We start from the raw sequence: 16,604 nt of genomic DNA on the forward strand, positions 1-16,604 counted from the left end.
CCTAGACCCATGACAACATCCCTCCATCCCCTCCCACTTCTCTAGCCCCTAGACCCATGACAACATCCCCACCCCTCCCACTGCGCTATCCCCTAGACCCATGACAACATCCCCTCCCACTGCGCTAGCCCCTAGACCCATGACAACATCCCCTCCCACTGCGCTAGCCCCTAGACCCATGACAACATCCCCTCCCACTGCTCTAGCCCCTAGACAACAGCCCCTCCCACTGCACTAGCCCCTAGACCCATGACAATATCCCCTCCCACTGCTCTAGCCCCTAGACCCATGACAATATCCCCTCCCACTGCACTAGCCCCATGACAATATCCCCTCCCACTGCACTAGCCCCTAGACCCATGACAATATCCCCTCCCACTGCTCTAGCCCCTAGACCCATGACAATATCCCCTCCCACTGCACTAGCCCCATGACAATATCCCCTCCCACTGCACTAGCCCCTAGACCCATGACAATATCCCCACCCACTGCGCTAGCCCCTAGACCCATGACAACATCCCCTCCCACTGCTCTAGCCCCTAGACAACAGCCCCTCCCACTGCGCTAGCCCCATGACAATATCCCCTCCCACTGCACTAGCCCCTAGACCCATGACAATATCCCCTCCCACTGCACTAGCCCCTAGACCCATGACAACATCCCCTCCCACTGCTCTAGCCCCTAGACAACAGCCCCTCCCACTGCGCTAGCCCCTAGACCCATGACAATATCCCCTCCCACTGCACTAGCCCCTAGACCCATGACAATATCCCCACCCACTGCGCTAGCCCCTAGACCCATGACAACATCCCCTCCCACTGCTCTAGCCCCTAGACAACAGCCCCTCCCACTGCGCTAGCCCCATGACAATATCCCCTCCCACTGCACTAGCCCCTAGACCCATGACAATATCCCCTCCCACTGCACTAGCCCCTAGACCCATGACAATATCCCCTCCCACTGCTCTAGCCCCTAGACCCATGACAACATCCCCTCCCACTTATCTAGCCCCTAGACAACATCCCTCCATCCCCTCACTGCTCTAGCCCCTAGACCCATGACAACATCCCCTCCCCTCCCACTGCGCTACCCCCTAGACCCATGACAACATCCCCTCCCCTCCCACTGCGCTACCCCCTAGACCCATGACAACATCCCTCCATCCCCTCCCACTTCTCTAGCCCCTAGACCCATGACAACATCCCCACCCCTCCCACTGCGCTAGCCCCTAGACCCATGACAACATCCCCTCCCACTGCGCTAGCCCCTAGACCCATGACAACATCCCCTCCCACTGCGCTAGCCCCTAGACCCATGACAACATCCCCTCCCACTGCTCTAGCCCCTAGACAACAGCCCCTCCCACTGCACTAGCCCCTAGACCCATGACAATATCCCCTCCCACTGCTCTAGCCCCTAGACCCATGACAATATCCCCTCCCACTGCACTAGCCCCATGACAATATCCCCTCCCACTGCACTAGCCCCTAGACCCATGACAATATCCCCTCCCACTGCTCTAGCCCCTAGACCCATGACAATATCCCCTCCCACTGCACTAGCCCCATGACAATATCCCCTCCCACTGCACTAGCCCCTAGACCCATGACAATATCCCCACCCACTGCGCTAGCCCCTAGACCCATGACAACATCCCCTCCCACTGCTCTAGCCCCTAGACAACAGCCCCTCCCACTGCGCTAGCCCCATGACAATATCCCCTCCCACTGCACTAGCCCCTAGACCCATGACAATATCCCCTCCCACTGCACTAGCCCCTAGACCCATGACAACATCCCCTCCCACTGCTCTAGCCCCTAGACAACAGCCCCTCCCACTGCGCTAGCCCCTAGACCCATGACAATATCCCCTCCCACTGCACTAGCCCCTAGACCCATGACAATATCCCCTCCCACTGCACTAGCCCCTAGACCCATGACAATATCCCCTCCCACTGCTCTAGCCCCTAGACCCATGACAACATCCCCTCCCACTTATCTAGCCCCTAGACAACATCCCTCCATCCCCTCACTGCTCTAGCCCCTAGACCCATGACAACATCCCCTCCCCTCCCACTGCGCTACCCCCTAGACCCATGACAACATCCCCTCCCCTCCCACTGCGCTACCCCCTAGACCCATGACAACATCCCTCCATCCCCTCCCACTTCTCTAGCCCCTAGACCCATGACAACATCCCCACCCCTCCCACTGCGCTAGCCCCTAGACCCATGACAACATCCCCTCCCACTGCGCTAGCCCCTAGACCCATGACAACATCCCCTCCCACTGCGCTAGCCCCTAGACCCATGACAACATCCCCTCCCACTGCTCTAGCCCCTAGACAACAGCCCCTCCCACTGCACTAGCCCCTAGACCCATGACAATATCCCCTCCCACTGCTCTAGCCCCTAGACCCATGACAATATCCCCTCCCACTGCACTAGCCCCATGACAATATCCCCTCCCACTGCACTAGCCCCTAGACCCATGACAATATCCCCTCCCACTGCTCTAGCCCCTAGACCCATGACAATATCCCCTCCCACTGCACTAGCCCCATGACAATATCCCCTCCCACTGCACTAGCCCCTAGACCCATGACAATATCCCCACCCACTGCGCTAGCCCCTAGACCCATGACAACATCCCCTCCCACTGCTCTAGCCCCTAGACAACAGCCCCTCCCACTGCGCTAGCCCCATGACAATATCCCCTCCCACTGCACTAGCCCCTAGACCCATGACAATATCCCCTCCCACTGCACTAGCCCCTAGACCCATGACAACATCCCCTCCCACTGCTCTAGCCCCTAGACAACAGCCCCTCCCACTGCGCTAGCCCCTAGACCCATGACAATATCCCCTCCCACTGCACTAGCCCCTAGACCCATGACAATATCCCCTCCCACTGCGCTAGCCCCTAGACCCATGACAATATCCCCTCCCACTGCACTAGCCCCTAGACCCATGACAATATCCCCTCCCACTGCACTAGCCCCTAGACCCATGACAATATCCCCTCCCACTTCTCTAGCCCCTAGACCCATGACAACATCCCCTCCCACTTATCTAGCCCCTAGACAACATCCCTCCATCCCCTCACTGCTCTAGCCCCTAGACCCATGACAACATCCCCTCCCCTCCCACTGCGCTACCCCCTAGACCCATGACAACATCCCCTCCCCTCCCACTGCGCTACCCCCTAGACCCATGACAACATCCCTCCATCCCCTCCCACTTCTCTAGCCCCTAGACCCATGACAACATCCCCACCCCTCCCACTGCGCTAGCCCCTAGACCCATGACAACATCCCCTCCCACTGCGCTAGCCCCTAGACCCATGACAACATCCCCTCCCACTGCGCTAGCCCCTAGACCCATGACAACATCCCCTCCCACTGCTCTAGCCCCTAGACAACAGCCCCTCCCACTGCGCTAGCTCCTAGACCCATGACAACATCCCTCCATCCCCTCCCACTGCTCTAGCCCCTAGACCCATGACAACATCCCCTCCCACTGCTCTAGCCCCATGACAACATCCCCTCCCACTGCGCTAGCCCCTAGACCCATGACAACATCCCCACACACTGCTCTATCCCCTAGACCCATGACAACATCCCCACCCACTGCTCTAGCCCCTAGTCCCAAGACAACATCCCTCCATCAGGCGCTCCACTAGTTTTTCATTCCTCTCGCTCTCTCCTTTCTCTGAGCTCCTGTGCAGTTTCAAATCTGCTGTGCGAGTACTATTTCCCTGTCAAACTGATACTGTCCACACACACCTTCTCACTCCCTCCCACTTTCCCTTTGCTGGCTGGATTTATCACACTGGAACAATGAGGTAGCAACAGCCAGGTCTGGAGACCCAGCGTGTGTGGAAGGGGATGGTATGAGGGAGGGAGGTGTAGAGTGGGAGGGCTGAGAGAGACTTACATGCTTTCTCTCTGTGGCCTTTAGGGACTTGGCAGGGTAGAAGTAGAGCTGAGTTCCACACAGAGCCACCCAGAACTTGGTCCACGACGCTACCTATACACACAGTCAGAGGTCAGGGTTTATAGGTCATACGCAATAGTCACTAACACCAGTCTATCAATACAATACAACTTTAAAGATACTCCAAATACATACAACTAGTTTCAGGGCAACATACAGTACACATAAATCAATAGGATATGCTTATAACAGTAGTCCATTATTGAAGACAGAGTTTAGGCTACTATATAGACCAGTACAGACGCAAATATAAATAGATGTTATAGTGGAAATCTGTGAGTTATGTTGACTACAGATATAATTCTGTTGCCGCTTGTTTGCTTCAGCAGAGAGACAGGGACAAAGAAGTAAATATGGAGCAAGTGAGATGTAGAGCAACACAGAGACAGCGGGACGGAGAGAGAGAGTATGAGCTTTTTCCAGGCCTGGTTGGTTGGAGAATAAAATGTCTGCTCTAAACGAGACCTGCTGAGAGGAAACACAGGCTCACAGAGTAATAAAAGACTAATGGAGTGTGGCTCTGACTGTGCGTGTGTTGCGTGCATATGCAAAAAAAGACAGAAAGAGGGAATCATACAGAGGCCGAGAAGTTGTTATATCAAAGAAAACAGGTCTTATGTCACCTACTGTAAACCTTATGCTACCCTTACGTAGCCTTATGGTCAGCTCTGCCAGCCTCAGGCATATAACCATGTCCAGATGAGTTTCCATCCCAGAGCGACAGCAGAGAAGCTCATTAAACACAAATAACAGTCAGGATGACAGCAATAGATGAGACAGCTGAGATACAGCAGGGAGAGAGGGAAGCGATAGAGAGCAGGAGGAATGCAGCGAAAGAGCACGGAGAACAGGGGTACCACAGTGAAAGGGCAGAGAAACAGAAGAGAGGGAGAGGGAGAGAAAGAGAAAAGGGAGCTGGTGGTTTGAATGTATTTATTAGTCTCTGAGGTGTACTGTTTTGCTTAGTCTTGAGTGTTTCTACAGCACTGCTGGGCTCTCACCATCAACACACAGCTACAGGGACAACCCTGACAAAACAGATGGCTGGCTGTATGTGTGTGTGCATGTATATGTCCTTCTCTGTCTGTACAGTACACGTTTTGGTGTTCCTTCTGTAAATACAATATGTTCTGTGTGTGTGGTAGTGTATGTTCTCACCGTGGGTTTCTTGCCCTCCTTGAGGACAGTCTTGCGTCGTAGGACTCCCTGTACGGTGACGGCTCCAGGGTACAGGTGCACCGCTAACTCCTCAGACTCTGCCGAGCTACAGCAGAACACAGGGTTACAACACACACACAGAAACACAAACAGACGCACACTCCGTGACAAGGACATAAACAGACATGCACTCACAGAAATACGAAAAGCACTTTGTCTGAAGTATGGCCAGTCGGAATCTGTAGGGAAGTTTCCTCATTAATCAATATCTGAACTGACCTATCTGCAAATTCAATCAACTGTGTAGCAGCAGTATTTGGTTTGCTTTGAATCAATTCCACAGATGCATTTTCCTTTCAATATATTCCTGGAAGGTTCCAGTGCAGAGTCTGTCTGGCTGTGATCACAGAGAGTAAGAAGAGGGCAGCCAGTGGGAGCAAGAAGGAAACCAGTGAAGCATTAGAGAGAAGAGAACACAATCCATCATAACTGTATGGAGCTAGAATAGAAGTGTATAGCAGGTCATCCCTGACTGACAGAGCAGAGCTCCCAGCAGTATGACACTGGGAACTTACTGGAACATTCTGAATCTGTCACTTCTAACAAAACCTGCAGGGTCAACATAATGATTCATTGACGATCCCATATCAATGTTTGAACAGTAAACAAGTCATTAAAATGTATGTGAGATATGCCATACAGGGAGAGCAAGAGTGTTGCTAAAATGGTCTGGTTTAAACGGAGAATCACCCACAGAGGCCCACCACCTGATTATACCACACACACATACGTTATGATCTTCTATCCTCGTGGGAACCTAAAATTAATTTCCAATCAAAATCTTATTTTCCCTAACCCCGAACATAACCCTAACCCCTAAGCCTAAAATAGTGTTTGTCCTCATGGGGACGTGATAAATGTCCCCACAAGGGAGAATTTCCCTTGTTTTACTATACTTGTTGGGACTTAGAAGATAGAAGAACCAATCCCCCCACCCACCCACACACACACAAGCACACTGGCCCCAGGCAGAGATAGGAGCTGTGGGATATGGGGACAGCAGATGGCAGGGTGGAGAGATGGTTGAGAGGGGTGTATAGGAGGAGTAGGGGCACAGAGGAGGAGTAGGGGCGCAATGCGTGTGTGTACCTGCTGGGCCTCAGGCCTCCTCTGTAGGGGATTCTGGCCACGCGGGTCACAGGCCCCAGAGAGTGATAGAACCGAGTCCTGTTCAGGGTGGGACAGGCACAGGGTGGAGGCACGGAACACTGTTAAGGTTGGGTTCTCTCAGCTTGGCTCATTGTAAAGGTTCAGATTAGTGTTAAGGTTGTAAAGGTTAAGGTTGTTGTCGTTTTGGCAAAGCGTCAGGGTTGGGTTCAGGACGGTTGTTCAGGTTCTTTCAGGACGGTTGTTCTGGTACAGATCAACGGACGGTGGGACATAAGGGCTTCTGTGACCTGTTACTGTGTTTGAACCTCAATACGTCAAGACTGTGTTCGCCCACTGAGCTGAAGCCTAGGCATTAACAAAAAACTTCTGTCACACTAGCATGGAGAGAGACTAGGAGAGAGCGGCTCAGAAGGCAGCAAGTGCTGCTTGCCTGTAGGCTAAGCTTTGGTCAAAGACCTCAAAGACCTGTGTGTCTGTACAGATTGTTACCTCTCAAAGGCTGGCCAGGACATCTCCTCGCTGAGCTCTGAACCTTCACTGCTCCCTGCAGACAGACAGAGACATGTTACTGTCAAAGTCAACAGACAGGAAGGATGTTAAAGGTAATTATGATGCAACTATGGTGGTGATATGATAGGAGTTACAATTATCATCCTGAATATTAAGGCTATACGCAGTACATGTTACACACATAGACACGCAACCATGCAAATTGTCTGGGTTATTATTTATTTGGACATCACACATTATAGTCTTACTCTTATTAAGACATCATACACACTCACTAAAATCACATCCAATATCATACACAACCTACTCAGATTTAGCACACACATAATATCTTGTCTCAATTTTCTAACATCTGTGGCATTGGCTCACAGGCAAACAGGCAAGGGAATAAAACGAATATTGCTAGAACCCGTTTCTTGAATTGTAAATATCAAACATTTGAAATCTCTAATTTTGACTGTCATAATACCTCATGGCAGTAACTTTACAAGCGCTAATTATTGCAGATTTAGACTGAGAATAGTATCTAGTTATGGTAAGGAGGGAATAAGCATAGCTAGTTATAATTGTACCAGTTTAGCAGATGATAAAAAATATCCGTTTTTATGTGGCTAAAAGAAAAGGAATATAACATACTGTTTACAGGAAACTCACTACATCCTTAGATGAAATTGTTTGGAAAAAGGAATGTATGGGTGGTGAAATAATTTTCTGTCATGTACAAAGTAACTCAAAAGGTGTGACGATATTAATTAACAAAAATGTTATACCAATTTATTGAATTTACAGGCAACAAATGATCAAATCATTATGATGGGAGACTATAACAGTGTTAAGTAATGGACCGTGAAGGAAGTCACCACCGTGCCTGTTAAAAGCTTCTTCAGGACAGGAGTCCCATCAACGGGACAGTTGTAAATCATGCAGTGCGTTATGCCAAAATCACAGGTTTTAGAGAAACAACAAATGTCGGTACATATAAGTGTCTTATATCGGCTGAAAGCTTAAATTCTTGTTAATATAACTGCGCTGTCCAATTTACAGTAGCTAGTACTGCGAAAAAATGCCATGCTATTGTTTGAGGAGAGCTCCTAACAAAAGTTTTCACCACAATGTTTGATAAATTCACCTCTGTGAAATGTGTACTTAGATTCTGAAATTCTGCTCTGATTTATCATCCAAAAGGGTGCCAGAGATATGAAGTGTCGTTTTGTTAGATAAAATCCTTTTTCATATCCTAAAAAGGTCCATATAGCATGCACAATCGATTTTGTATTTCCACTCGTTCAGTTTGCAAAGAAAGGAATCTTTGAAAATCTCACCCTAAACGTTGTTTCAACGAGTCAAATCACGTTCATATCTATTCCTCAGAGATCCTAGAAGGTAACAAGACTTCAATATTTTATTAGGGGTGTAGTATATCCTATAGGACACCATATTTGGTCGGAGGGCGACGCCTTCATGGCACGCTGATCACTTGAATCAGGGTCAAACAAAGCTAGCTAGATGGCCAATGAGCTGGGCTTTACGGGAGTATCCGGAAACCATGTACTTGTCGTAAAATGTTAGCAACTAACCTTGTAGCAACAGCATGCGTAAAATGTAGCAACAGCATGCCTTTTAATTTCGGACAAAAATAAGAATATTCAGAGTTACGAAGTTATGAAAACTGGTTGTTTTGCAAAATGTTGAACTTATAATATGGCTACTAATACTTGCATACAGATTTGACGATATTCTTGCAGAAAAATTGAATATGAACTAAAATGTCTCCTTCACGATTTGCCCAAATATACCTTGGGGACTTCACACTAAAAGTCTCGAGTCATACTTCAAGTTATCTGAAACTTTGCACATAAACTGCTGCCATCTTGTGGACACTATCGGAATTACAACCAGAGTGATGGCTATAACTGACCTTTCCCTTGCATTTCAAAGATGGTTGTAAAAAACACTGGTTGTTTTTTTCTTTGTATTTTCTTCTACCAGATCTATTGTGTTATATTCAAAGTGTTTCCTTTCAAATGGTCCCAAGAATATGCACATCTTTGCTTCAGGGCCTGTGCTATAGGCAGTTAGATTTGGGTATGTCATTTAAAATTGGAAAAAAGGGGGCTATCCCTAAGGAAATCACAAATATTATAAACACATTAGAACGAGTGGATATTTGGAGACTAAACATTTTTTTTATTTTTTTTATTTTTTTACTTATGAGATATACATGGAGGCTAAATTACGCTGGTCATCTTGACTACTTTGTCTCTTTCTCTCTTGCATCAAAGGTTAAAAACATTAATAGGAGACAGAATGCGATTGGATCATCATCTAATTGGCCTTCACATAATTTCCACATGGACAGGGATGTTTAATCTAAGTTTACTGGAGGACAATTTATTTTTAACTAAGACAGAATAATTTAGAACAGAATTTTTCCAGTTCAATATATGTTCAGAAAATCCCCTTATTGTTTGGAATACCTTTAAAATGTACCTTCAGAGGTCATTCAATTCAATATTCATCCATAATAAAAAAGCAGTTTCTGGCTAAAGAAACAAGACTAACAAGGGAAATCCATGAACTAATATACAGGTAGATAGCAATAAAAATGATACAAAATAATAATGATAATAATAATAATAATAATAATAATGAGGAAAAACAAAAAGAACTTGAGGAACTTATTCAAGAACGATCTAATGTAATCTATTACAAAAAGAAAGCAAACTGGAAGGAATATGGAGAAAAATGAACCCAAATTCTTCCTGAATCTCCAGCACAAATAATTGGCATAAACTCGTTACTGAAGACAGAGTCATCTATGACTCTCCGAATGATATTTTAAGGCAGTGGTGGCTGCCGTGGGGCTGGGGTCAGGGTGTATAGGTCAGGGGTCATAGTAGTGAAAGCTCCTGCTGCTAAGTCACTAACCCTCCTTTCTTCTCATCTCTTCCCCTATTCCTTTTCCAACAAGCATTGCAGAGCTGGCTACAATTAGAATTTCATCCCCCTGAAAAGATAGAACAAATATTACGGCTGAACTCAAATGTGCTGGTTGATAAAATACTGGTATTTATGGGAAAGATTTTTGAAAAGTGTATTTTGTTTTTAAATTATATTGTAAATTGGAATGGTAGAGTTGTCTTTCATGGAGTAATCCGAATTATATGGGAAGGTCTGCTCAATCCAAGATCACAACTAATTGTACCCCCAAACTGGAGGCGGCAGGTGGCAGCGGGAGGAGGTAGGGAACTGGTATTTCTGCCCAATATAAATGATCAAAACTGGCAGAGGAATAAAAATAGCATATATAGGAATGTATGCCAGTGTCATTTGAGGATCAGGATATTGACAACTTTGCTATATAGGTTGCAAAATAGTTGGGAAGAGATTTTTGATGTACCGATTCCATGGTACAGGGTGTACGAGTTGATATATAAAATGTAAGTAAGATTCAAGACTTCATGCTTTTCATCTAAAATGATTATATAGAATTCTTGCCACCAACAAAACGTTGAATATTTGGGGCATACAAATCATCGAAGCTCTTCAGATTTGGTTGTGAGGATACAGAATCAATACACCATTTATTTTGGTATTGCCCACAGGTAGCCTGTTTTTGGTGTCAGATTCAGGAATGGCTGAAAATGCATAACATTGATCTAAAATTGACCCTAGAAATAGTACCGTTACATGCTGACCAGACCAGACACATAGCGTGCACGAGCGTCGCAAAATAAATGTAGAAATCCATGTTATTCAATTATTGCACCCACACTGCTCGCGAGCGTCTGTGTTGCCAACAGCTAAAATATAATTACTTTCTATTTCTGATGCAGATCGCACTGAAAGTCCTGCCTGTCCCATCTCCTCATTGGTTTATAGAAGCAGGTACCCACGTGCCATCTCCTCTTTGGTTATACCCACGTGGGTGATTGAAACACTAAATGTTTTGCTGGTTGTCGTGGTAAAAGTGTAGATGCCAATCACCATATAAGTTCAAAGATGAAAAAGCCTGGAAGGAGGAGAGATGACTAGAAACGAGTCGGTTGGCCGTTTTACGTGTGGATTAATTGTCGGAGTAGAAGACCTTGTGCATTTAAGGTAAAATAACAACTCAATGTTTATATTCCAGGACAAATTAGCTAGCAGGTGCAAGTTAACTAGATAAATTGCCATACATGTTTAATGCTTTTCGACCTGTCCCCAAATTAATGTAATTGGTTCAGAATTTGTTTTGATATTTTAACCTGCGTGTCATGATCGCGTTTGGTGTAGTGGAACAAAAAATACATTTATGCACGATGGCGCACGCGTGCAGCCGGTCTGGGTTCCGTGTTAGGAGATCTGGAGAGACCAGGTCAGTCAATTACTAATATACTAATTCTCGTTGTAAAAGTATTGATCTTCAACTCGCACTCTGTGGATTCTATTCGATTAGACAGATTGAAATTCTATGCACAGCATATTTGAAAGATATATGGTGCATAGAAATATAAAGAGGGTGGCCAGCAGAGATGGGTGGGAGGGACTGAGGGAAGCTGAGGGTTGGGATTGGAGACAAGTGGGAGTGGAGTTGAGGGTAACAGAATAATAGAATAACAGTCAAAATATAAGTTAAAAGATTACGTCAAAATAAAACAAAAAGTATGTTTGAATGACACTGAGGGGCAGTGTTGTTTAAGTTAATTCCGTTTTGCCTGAGGCTGATGCTGTGCAGGTGTTTGTACACATGCAAAATACACACACCCTCCTTCAAATGCACACACACGGACACACACGTAAATAGTGCCATATAGTGGGGCAAAAAAGTATTTAGTCAGCCACCAATTGTGCAAGTTCTCCCACCTAAAAAGATGAGGCCTATAATTTTCAAAGGTACACTTCAACTATGAGAGACAAGATCAGAGAAAAAAAATCCAGAAAATCACATTGTAGGATTTTTAATGAACTTATTTGCAAATTATGGTGGAAAATAAGTATTTGGTCAATAACAAAAGTCTTTAAGTGGGAGAACTTGCACAATTGGTGGCTGACTAAATACTTTTTATTTTTTTGCCCCACTGTACATGCACTAAAACATATTCATTTCGCCTAGCTGTTATGATTTTTGTTGTCCTAGATTTGATGTCTTTTGTTTTTTGCATTGTTGTTTCCTTGGTCTTTTTTCGCTCGTTTGTTCATTTTGTTGGTTGTTGGTGCATTGGGGGTCTTGGGAATGGAATTATTGTATTTATTTATTGTTTATTTTTCTCAGTGGGGGGCAAATGTAAGGGCAGGTCTTGGATGGTTGAGGGGCAGATCTTGTGGAACTGAAGGGGGGGGATCTTGGAGGGCTGGTGGGAGATCTGTTGACGTGCCCGTGAGCAGGGTTTTGACCCTGGTTGCTTCAGTGTGTCGCTCTGGATGGGAGGCAGTTAGATGATACTGTGATGTAGTTGTTGAGTTGCTTCACTCAAGTCTATTGTATGTTTCAAATATTCAATAAAACAACAGACAGGAATCAAAACACAGTTGTGTGTCTAACCCAGTGAGATGCCGCTGGAGAGCGTTGAGCTCTCAGCTTGTCCTCTTGCAGGGGTGTGGCTCTCCATGACGCTGTCGTCCAATAGATGACGAGAACCAGCGTTGGGGAACGTAGCGCTCTTAAACTCCACTGTATTCATCTTATGGATAAAACTACAGAGAAACAAAATAACTATTAAAAACATGATACCAATGCAGTAAAATTTGCAAACCCCCTAAAAAAAGCTCATAGGGGTGATTATGGCATACAATTCAGACGATGATGGGGTAATGGATATTATAGTGAGCTAAAGTGAGTACGCAGTGTTGAGGTGACTCACTTGTAGCCCAGGCTGTGACACTTTCTGTGTCCGTAGGGGAGGAGGTTCCTAGGGGAGGGGGGCGTGGGAGGGATTTTGGTTCCGTCTGCAATGGGGCCCTTATGCCCACAGAGAGGAGACGTAGAAGCGTCAGGACCTACGAGGTCCTCTCTAGAGGCAGTAGAGCGAGGGGTGCTGGTGGCTGGCTCAATCTTCAACGACAACCTGAACACAACCCATGAGGACCACATGCCACACACCTGAAGCAGACACTAAACACACCTGAAGCAGACACTAAACACACCTGATTATGACCTCCAATAAATGTCACCTTATCAAACTCCATTAATGTAACAGAGCCACTACTCACTTGTAGTTGTCATCCTCCACAAACTTCTGTAGCTCCTCAATGTACCTGACTGAGTTGAGATACTTCTGGACATGAGGCAACACTGGTATATCTACAGAGACAGAGAAATTAGTCTTAGGGTATGGAGCAGGGAGTGGTGTGTGCGTGCGTGCGCGCATGTACCATAGGTGCAGGAGCGTTGCAGGTCAGATATTATCCTCAGGATGTTGTTCATGAGGTTGGATCTCTGTTCATTCTCCAGGATGCTGCCAGTAGAGGGATACGCTGAGTCTATATATGTCAGGTCAGACAGATACATCCCTACAGAGAGTGAGAGAGGGGGAAACAGTCTGACTTGTAGACAGTCATGGGTAAACACTGTTAAATACAAGAGATGCTAGGCTAAGTAGAATCCTGGAACACTAACACGTACTAGAGTAACAAATGCAATGGCGAAGGTGCATAAAGATGGAGGAATCAGATATGACATCATAGTTTAAGAACTCTGTGGGTAGTGCTAAACAAAGGCATGCAACATGGTTCAATGTGCCAGTAAAACAGCACAATCTAGTTGTTTTTTCAAATTGCCACCATCTTGGAGCTAGAATTGAGATCATGTGTAGTGAGCTAACGCCTTTACAAAAAAAGTGTAACAAGAGCCATGTACAATATGGCGAACTTAGCAAACAAGGCATTTGTGGTAAGTACATGGGGGCTGACATCTTTATGTACCTTCGCCATTGTCATAGGAACTAACATCACTTCAACATTTACTTTCTTACAAAAACACACACAAACATGAACGTAAACAGAAAACAGAAACTGCTGACTCAGTGAAAAACTTTTGCCCTGCAGACCAACCAATCTTTACTTCTCTCCCTGCCTCTCCATTTCTCAGACCTCTGTTGTTCCAGCCAACTGAAGACACGGCCCATCTGACCGAGGTAGGATTCAAAGCAACACCAGGGAGCAGAGGTCATTCCAGACCACATACTGACTAAGCCCTACTCCTTAGTCAACACACACATTTTAGTCATTCATATATACACAAACATCAGTGTTGAGTGATGGTCTTAACTATACTGTATACAGTGCCTTCAGAAAGTATTCACATACCTCGGTTTTCTCCACATTGTTGTACAAAGTGGGATTCAAATGAATTTAATTAGATTTTTTGGTCAACGATCTACACAAAATACTCTAAAAGTGGAAGAAAAATATATATATTTTTTAATCACATTTTATCTTGATTACCTTGTCAATACATGTTAGAATCACCTTTAGCAGCAATTACAGCTATGAGTCTTTCTGGGTAAGTCTAAGAGCTTTGCACAGCTGGATTGTACAATATTTGCACATTATTATTTTTCAAACTCTTCAAGCTCTGTCAAGTTGGTTGTGGATCATGGCTATACAGTCATTTGTAAGCCTTGCCATAGATTTTCATGCCGGTTTAAGTCAAAACTGTATGTCATCTTGGTAAGCAACTCAAGTGGGTTATTGTCCTCAACAGGTTATTGTCCTGTTGAAAGGTGCATGCCTCCCAGTGTGTTGGATAGCAGACTAAACCAGGTTTTCCTTGAAGATTTTGGCTGTGCTTAGCTCTCTTCTGTTTATTTTTATCCTAAAGACTCCCTAGTCCTGGCCAATAACAAGCATACCCATAACATGATGCAGCCACCACCATGCTTGAAAATATGAATAGTGGTACTCAGTGATGTGTTGTGTTGGATTTGCCCCAAACATAATGCTTTGTATTCAGGACACAAAGTTAATTTCATTGCCACAGCTTTACTTCAGTGCCTTATTGCAAACAGGATGCATGTTTTGTAATATATATATATTTTTGGTTCAGGCTTCCTTCTTTTCACTGTCATTTAGGTTCGTACTGTGGAGTAACTACAATGTTGTTGATCCATCCTCAGTTTCTCCAATCACAGCCATTCAACTCCAGAACTGTTTTAAATTCACTATTGGTTTCATGGTGAAATACCTGAGCAGGTTCCTTCTTCTCTGGCAACGGAGTTAGGAAGGATGCAAGTATCTTTGCCATGACTGGGTGTATTGATACACCATCCAAAGTGTAATTATTAACTTCACCATGCGCTAAGGAATACTCAAGTATTTTCCATCTACCAATAGGTGCCTTCATTGCGAGGCATTGGGAAAACCTCCCTGGTCTGTGATTGAATATGTATTGCCAGCAGCATAACACCCTGCATCCCAACTGCTGGCTTGCTTCTGAAGCTAAGCAGGGTTGGTCCTGGTTAGTCCCTGGATGGGAGACCAGATGTGGTGTTCCTCCTCTGGTCTAAAAAATATTCCAATGCCCCAGGGCAGTGATTGGGGACACTGCTCTGTGTAGGGTGCTGTCTTTCGGATGGGACGTTAAACGGGTATCCAGACTCTCTGAGGGCGTTAAAGAACCCATGGCACTTATTGTAAGGGTGTTAACTCCAGTGTCCTGGCTAAATTACCAATCTGGCCCTCAAACCATCATGGCCACCTAATCATTCCCAGCTTACAATTGGCTCATTCATCCCCCTCTCCTCTGTAACTATTCCCCAGGTTGTTGCTGTAAATGAGAATGTGTTCAGTCAACTTACCTGGTAAAATAAATAAATGTGTTTGAAATTCCCTGCTCGTCTGAGGACTGTACAGATAAATGTGTAGGGTACAGAGATGAGGTAGTCATTCAAAAATCATGTTAAACACTATTATTGCACACAGAGTCCATGCCATTTAGGATTTCCATAACAAAGGGGTTGAATACTTATTGACTAGTAAACATTTCTAAAAACATAATTCCACTTGGACGTTATGGTGTGAATACTTTCTGTAGGCACTGTGTAATGACATGCTCTTCACTCCTCTTCTTAGCCCAGCCAACTCACTCTCTTTCTTGATGTCTCCATCTCCCTGACAGTACTACAGCTCTAAGCTTCTCAGCCTCTCATTACATAAATATTATCATTAGGCGACAAAGGCAGTAGCTGGTTTCCATCTCTGGAAATTGAGATTAATTTACAGCACCATTTAACTGTCTGTCGCTTTCTCCCATCACGCTGTATTCCTACACCCCCCCCCTCTCCATATATCTGTCATTCTATTCTCCTCTCTACTGCTTTCTATCGCCGTTCTATTTATCTCCCGCCCAGCACCACGGAACATAGAGCCTGTCATACCATCAAACTCTGATTAGAAGCAGAGAGAGAGGGGAGGAAAGGAGAGGAAATGAGAGAGAGAAGGGGAGGAAAGGAGAGAGAGAAGGGGAGGAAAGGAGAGAGAGAAGGGGAGGAAAGGAGAGAGAGAAGGGGAGGAAAGGAGAGAGAGAAGGGGAGGAAAGGAGGGAGAGAAGGGGAGGAAAGGAGGGAGAGAAGGAAGGAGAGAGGGAGAGAAGGAGAGGGAGAGACAACGAAGGCTTAACCGCCATTACTGGTAATTTCATAGTGTGTCAGACGGATGACTACAGTTAGTCATGCAAGAGTGAAGTCTGCCCAGAACGTGTGTGTGTGGACTCACAAATATAGGACAAGAGTAGGAAGCCGTTACTAAGTCCCAGGGGGAAAAAGGTCCCCCTTCTCCTACTTTCCTCTCCTCT

At 45.5% G+C, this 16,604-nt stretch overlaps 1 protein-coding gene across 4 annotated transcripts in view; it reads right to left on the minus strand.

Annotated features, from left to right (window-relative positions):
* The window catches only part of ralgps2 (Ral GEF with PH domain and SH3 binding motif 2), a 146,409-nt gene that overhangs the window by 12,141 nt on the left and 117,664 nt on the right, over positions 1–16,604 (minus strand). For 2 of the 4 annotated variants that reach the window (XM_031785928.1, XM_020499236.2), the window contains exons 9-16: positions 13,187–13,324; positions 13,025–13,115; positions 12,676–12,879; positions 12,357–12,508; positions 6,812–6,866; positions 6,302–6,379; positions 5,153–5,258; positions 3,935–4,027 (exon numbers count right to left, since the gene is read on the minus strand). In XM_031785928.1, the coding sequence (XP_031641788.1) occupies positions 3,935–4,027; positions 5,153–5,258; positions 6,302–6,379; positions 6,812–6,866; positions 12,357–12,508; positions 12,676–12,879; positions 13,025–13,115; positions 13,187–13,324 (917 nt within the window). Of the gene's footprint in view, positions 1–3,934; positions 4,028–5,152; positions 5,259–6,301; positions 6,380–6,811; positions 6,867–11,810; positions 12,232–12,356; positions 12,509–12,675; positions 12,880–13,024; positions 13,116–13,186; positions 13,325–16,604 lie in introns of those variants that run through there. The other 2 variants (XM_031785929.1, XM_031785930.1) reach the window with 2 other exon arrangements.

This window comes from Oncorhynchus kisutch, linkage group LG13 (assembly GCF_002021735.2).
Source record: "Oncorhynchus kisutch isolate 150728-3 linkage group LG13, Okis_V2, whole genome shotgun sequence".
In the NCBI taxonomy this organism is placed as follows: Eukaryota; Metazoa; Chordata; class Actinopteri; order Salmoniformes; family Salmonidae; genus Oncorhynchus; species Oncorhynchus kisutch.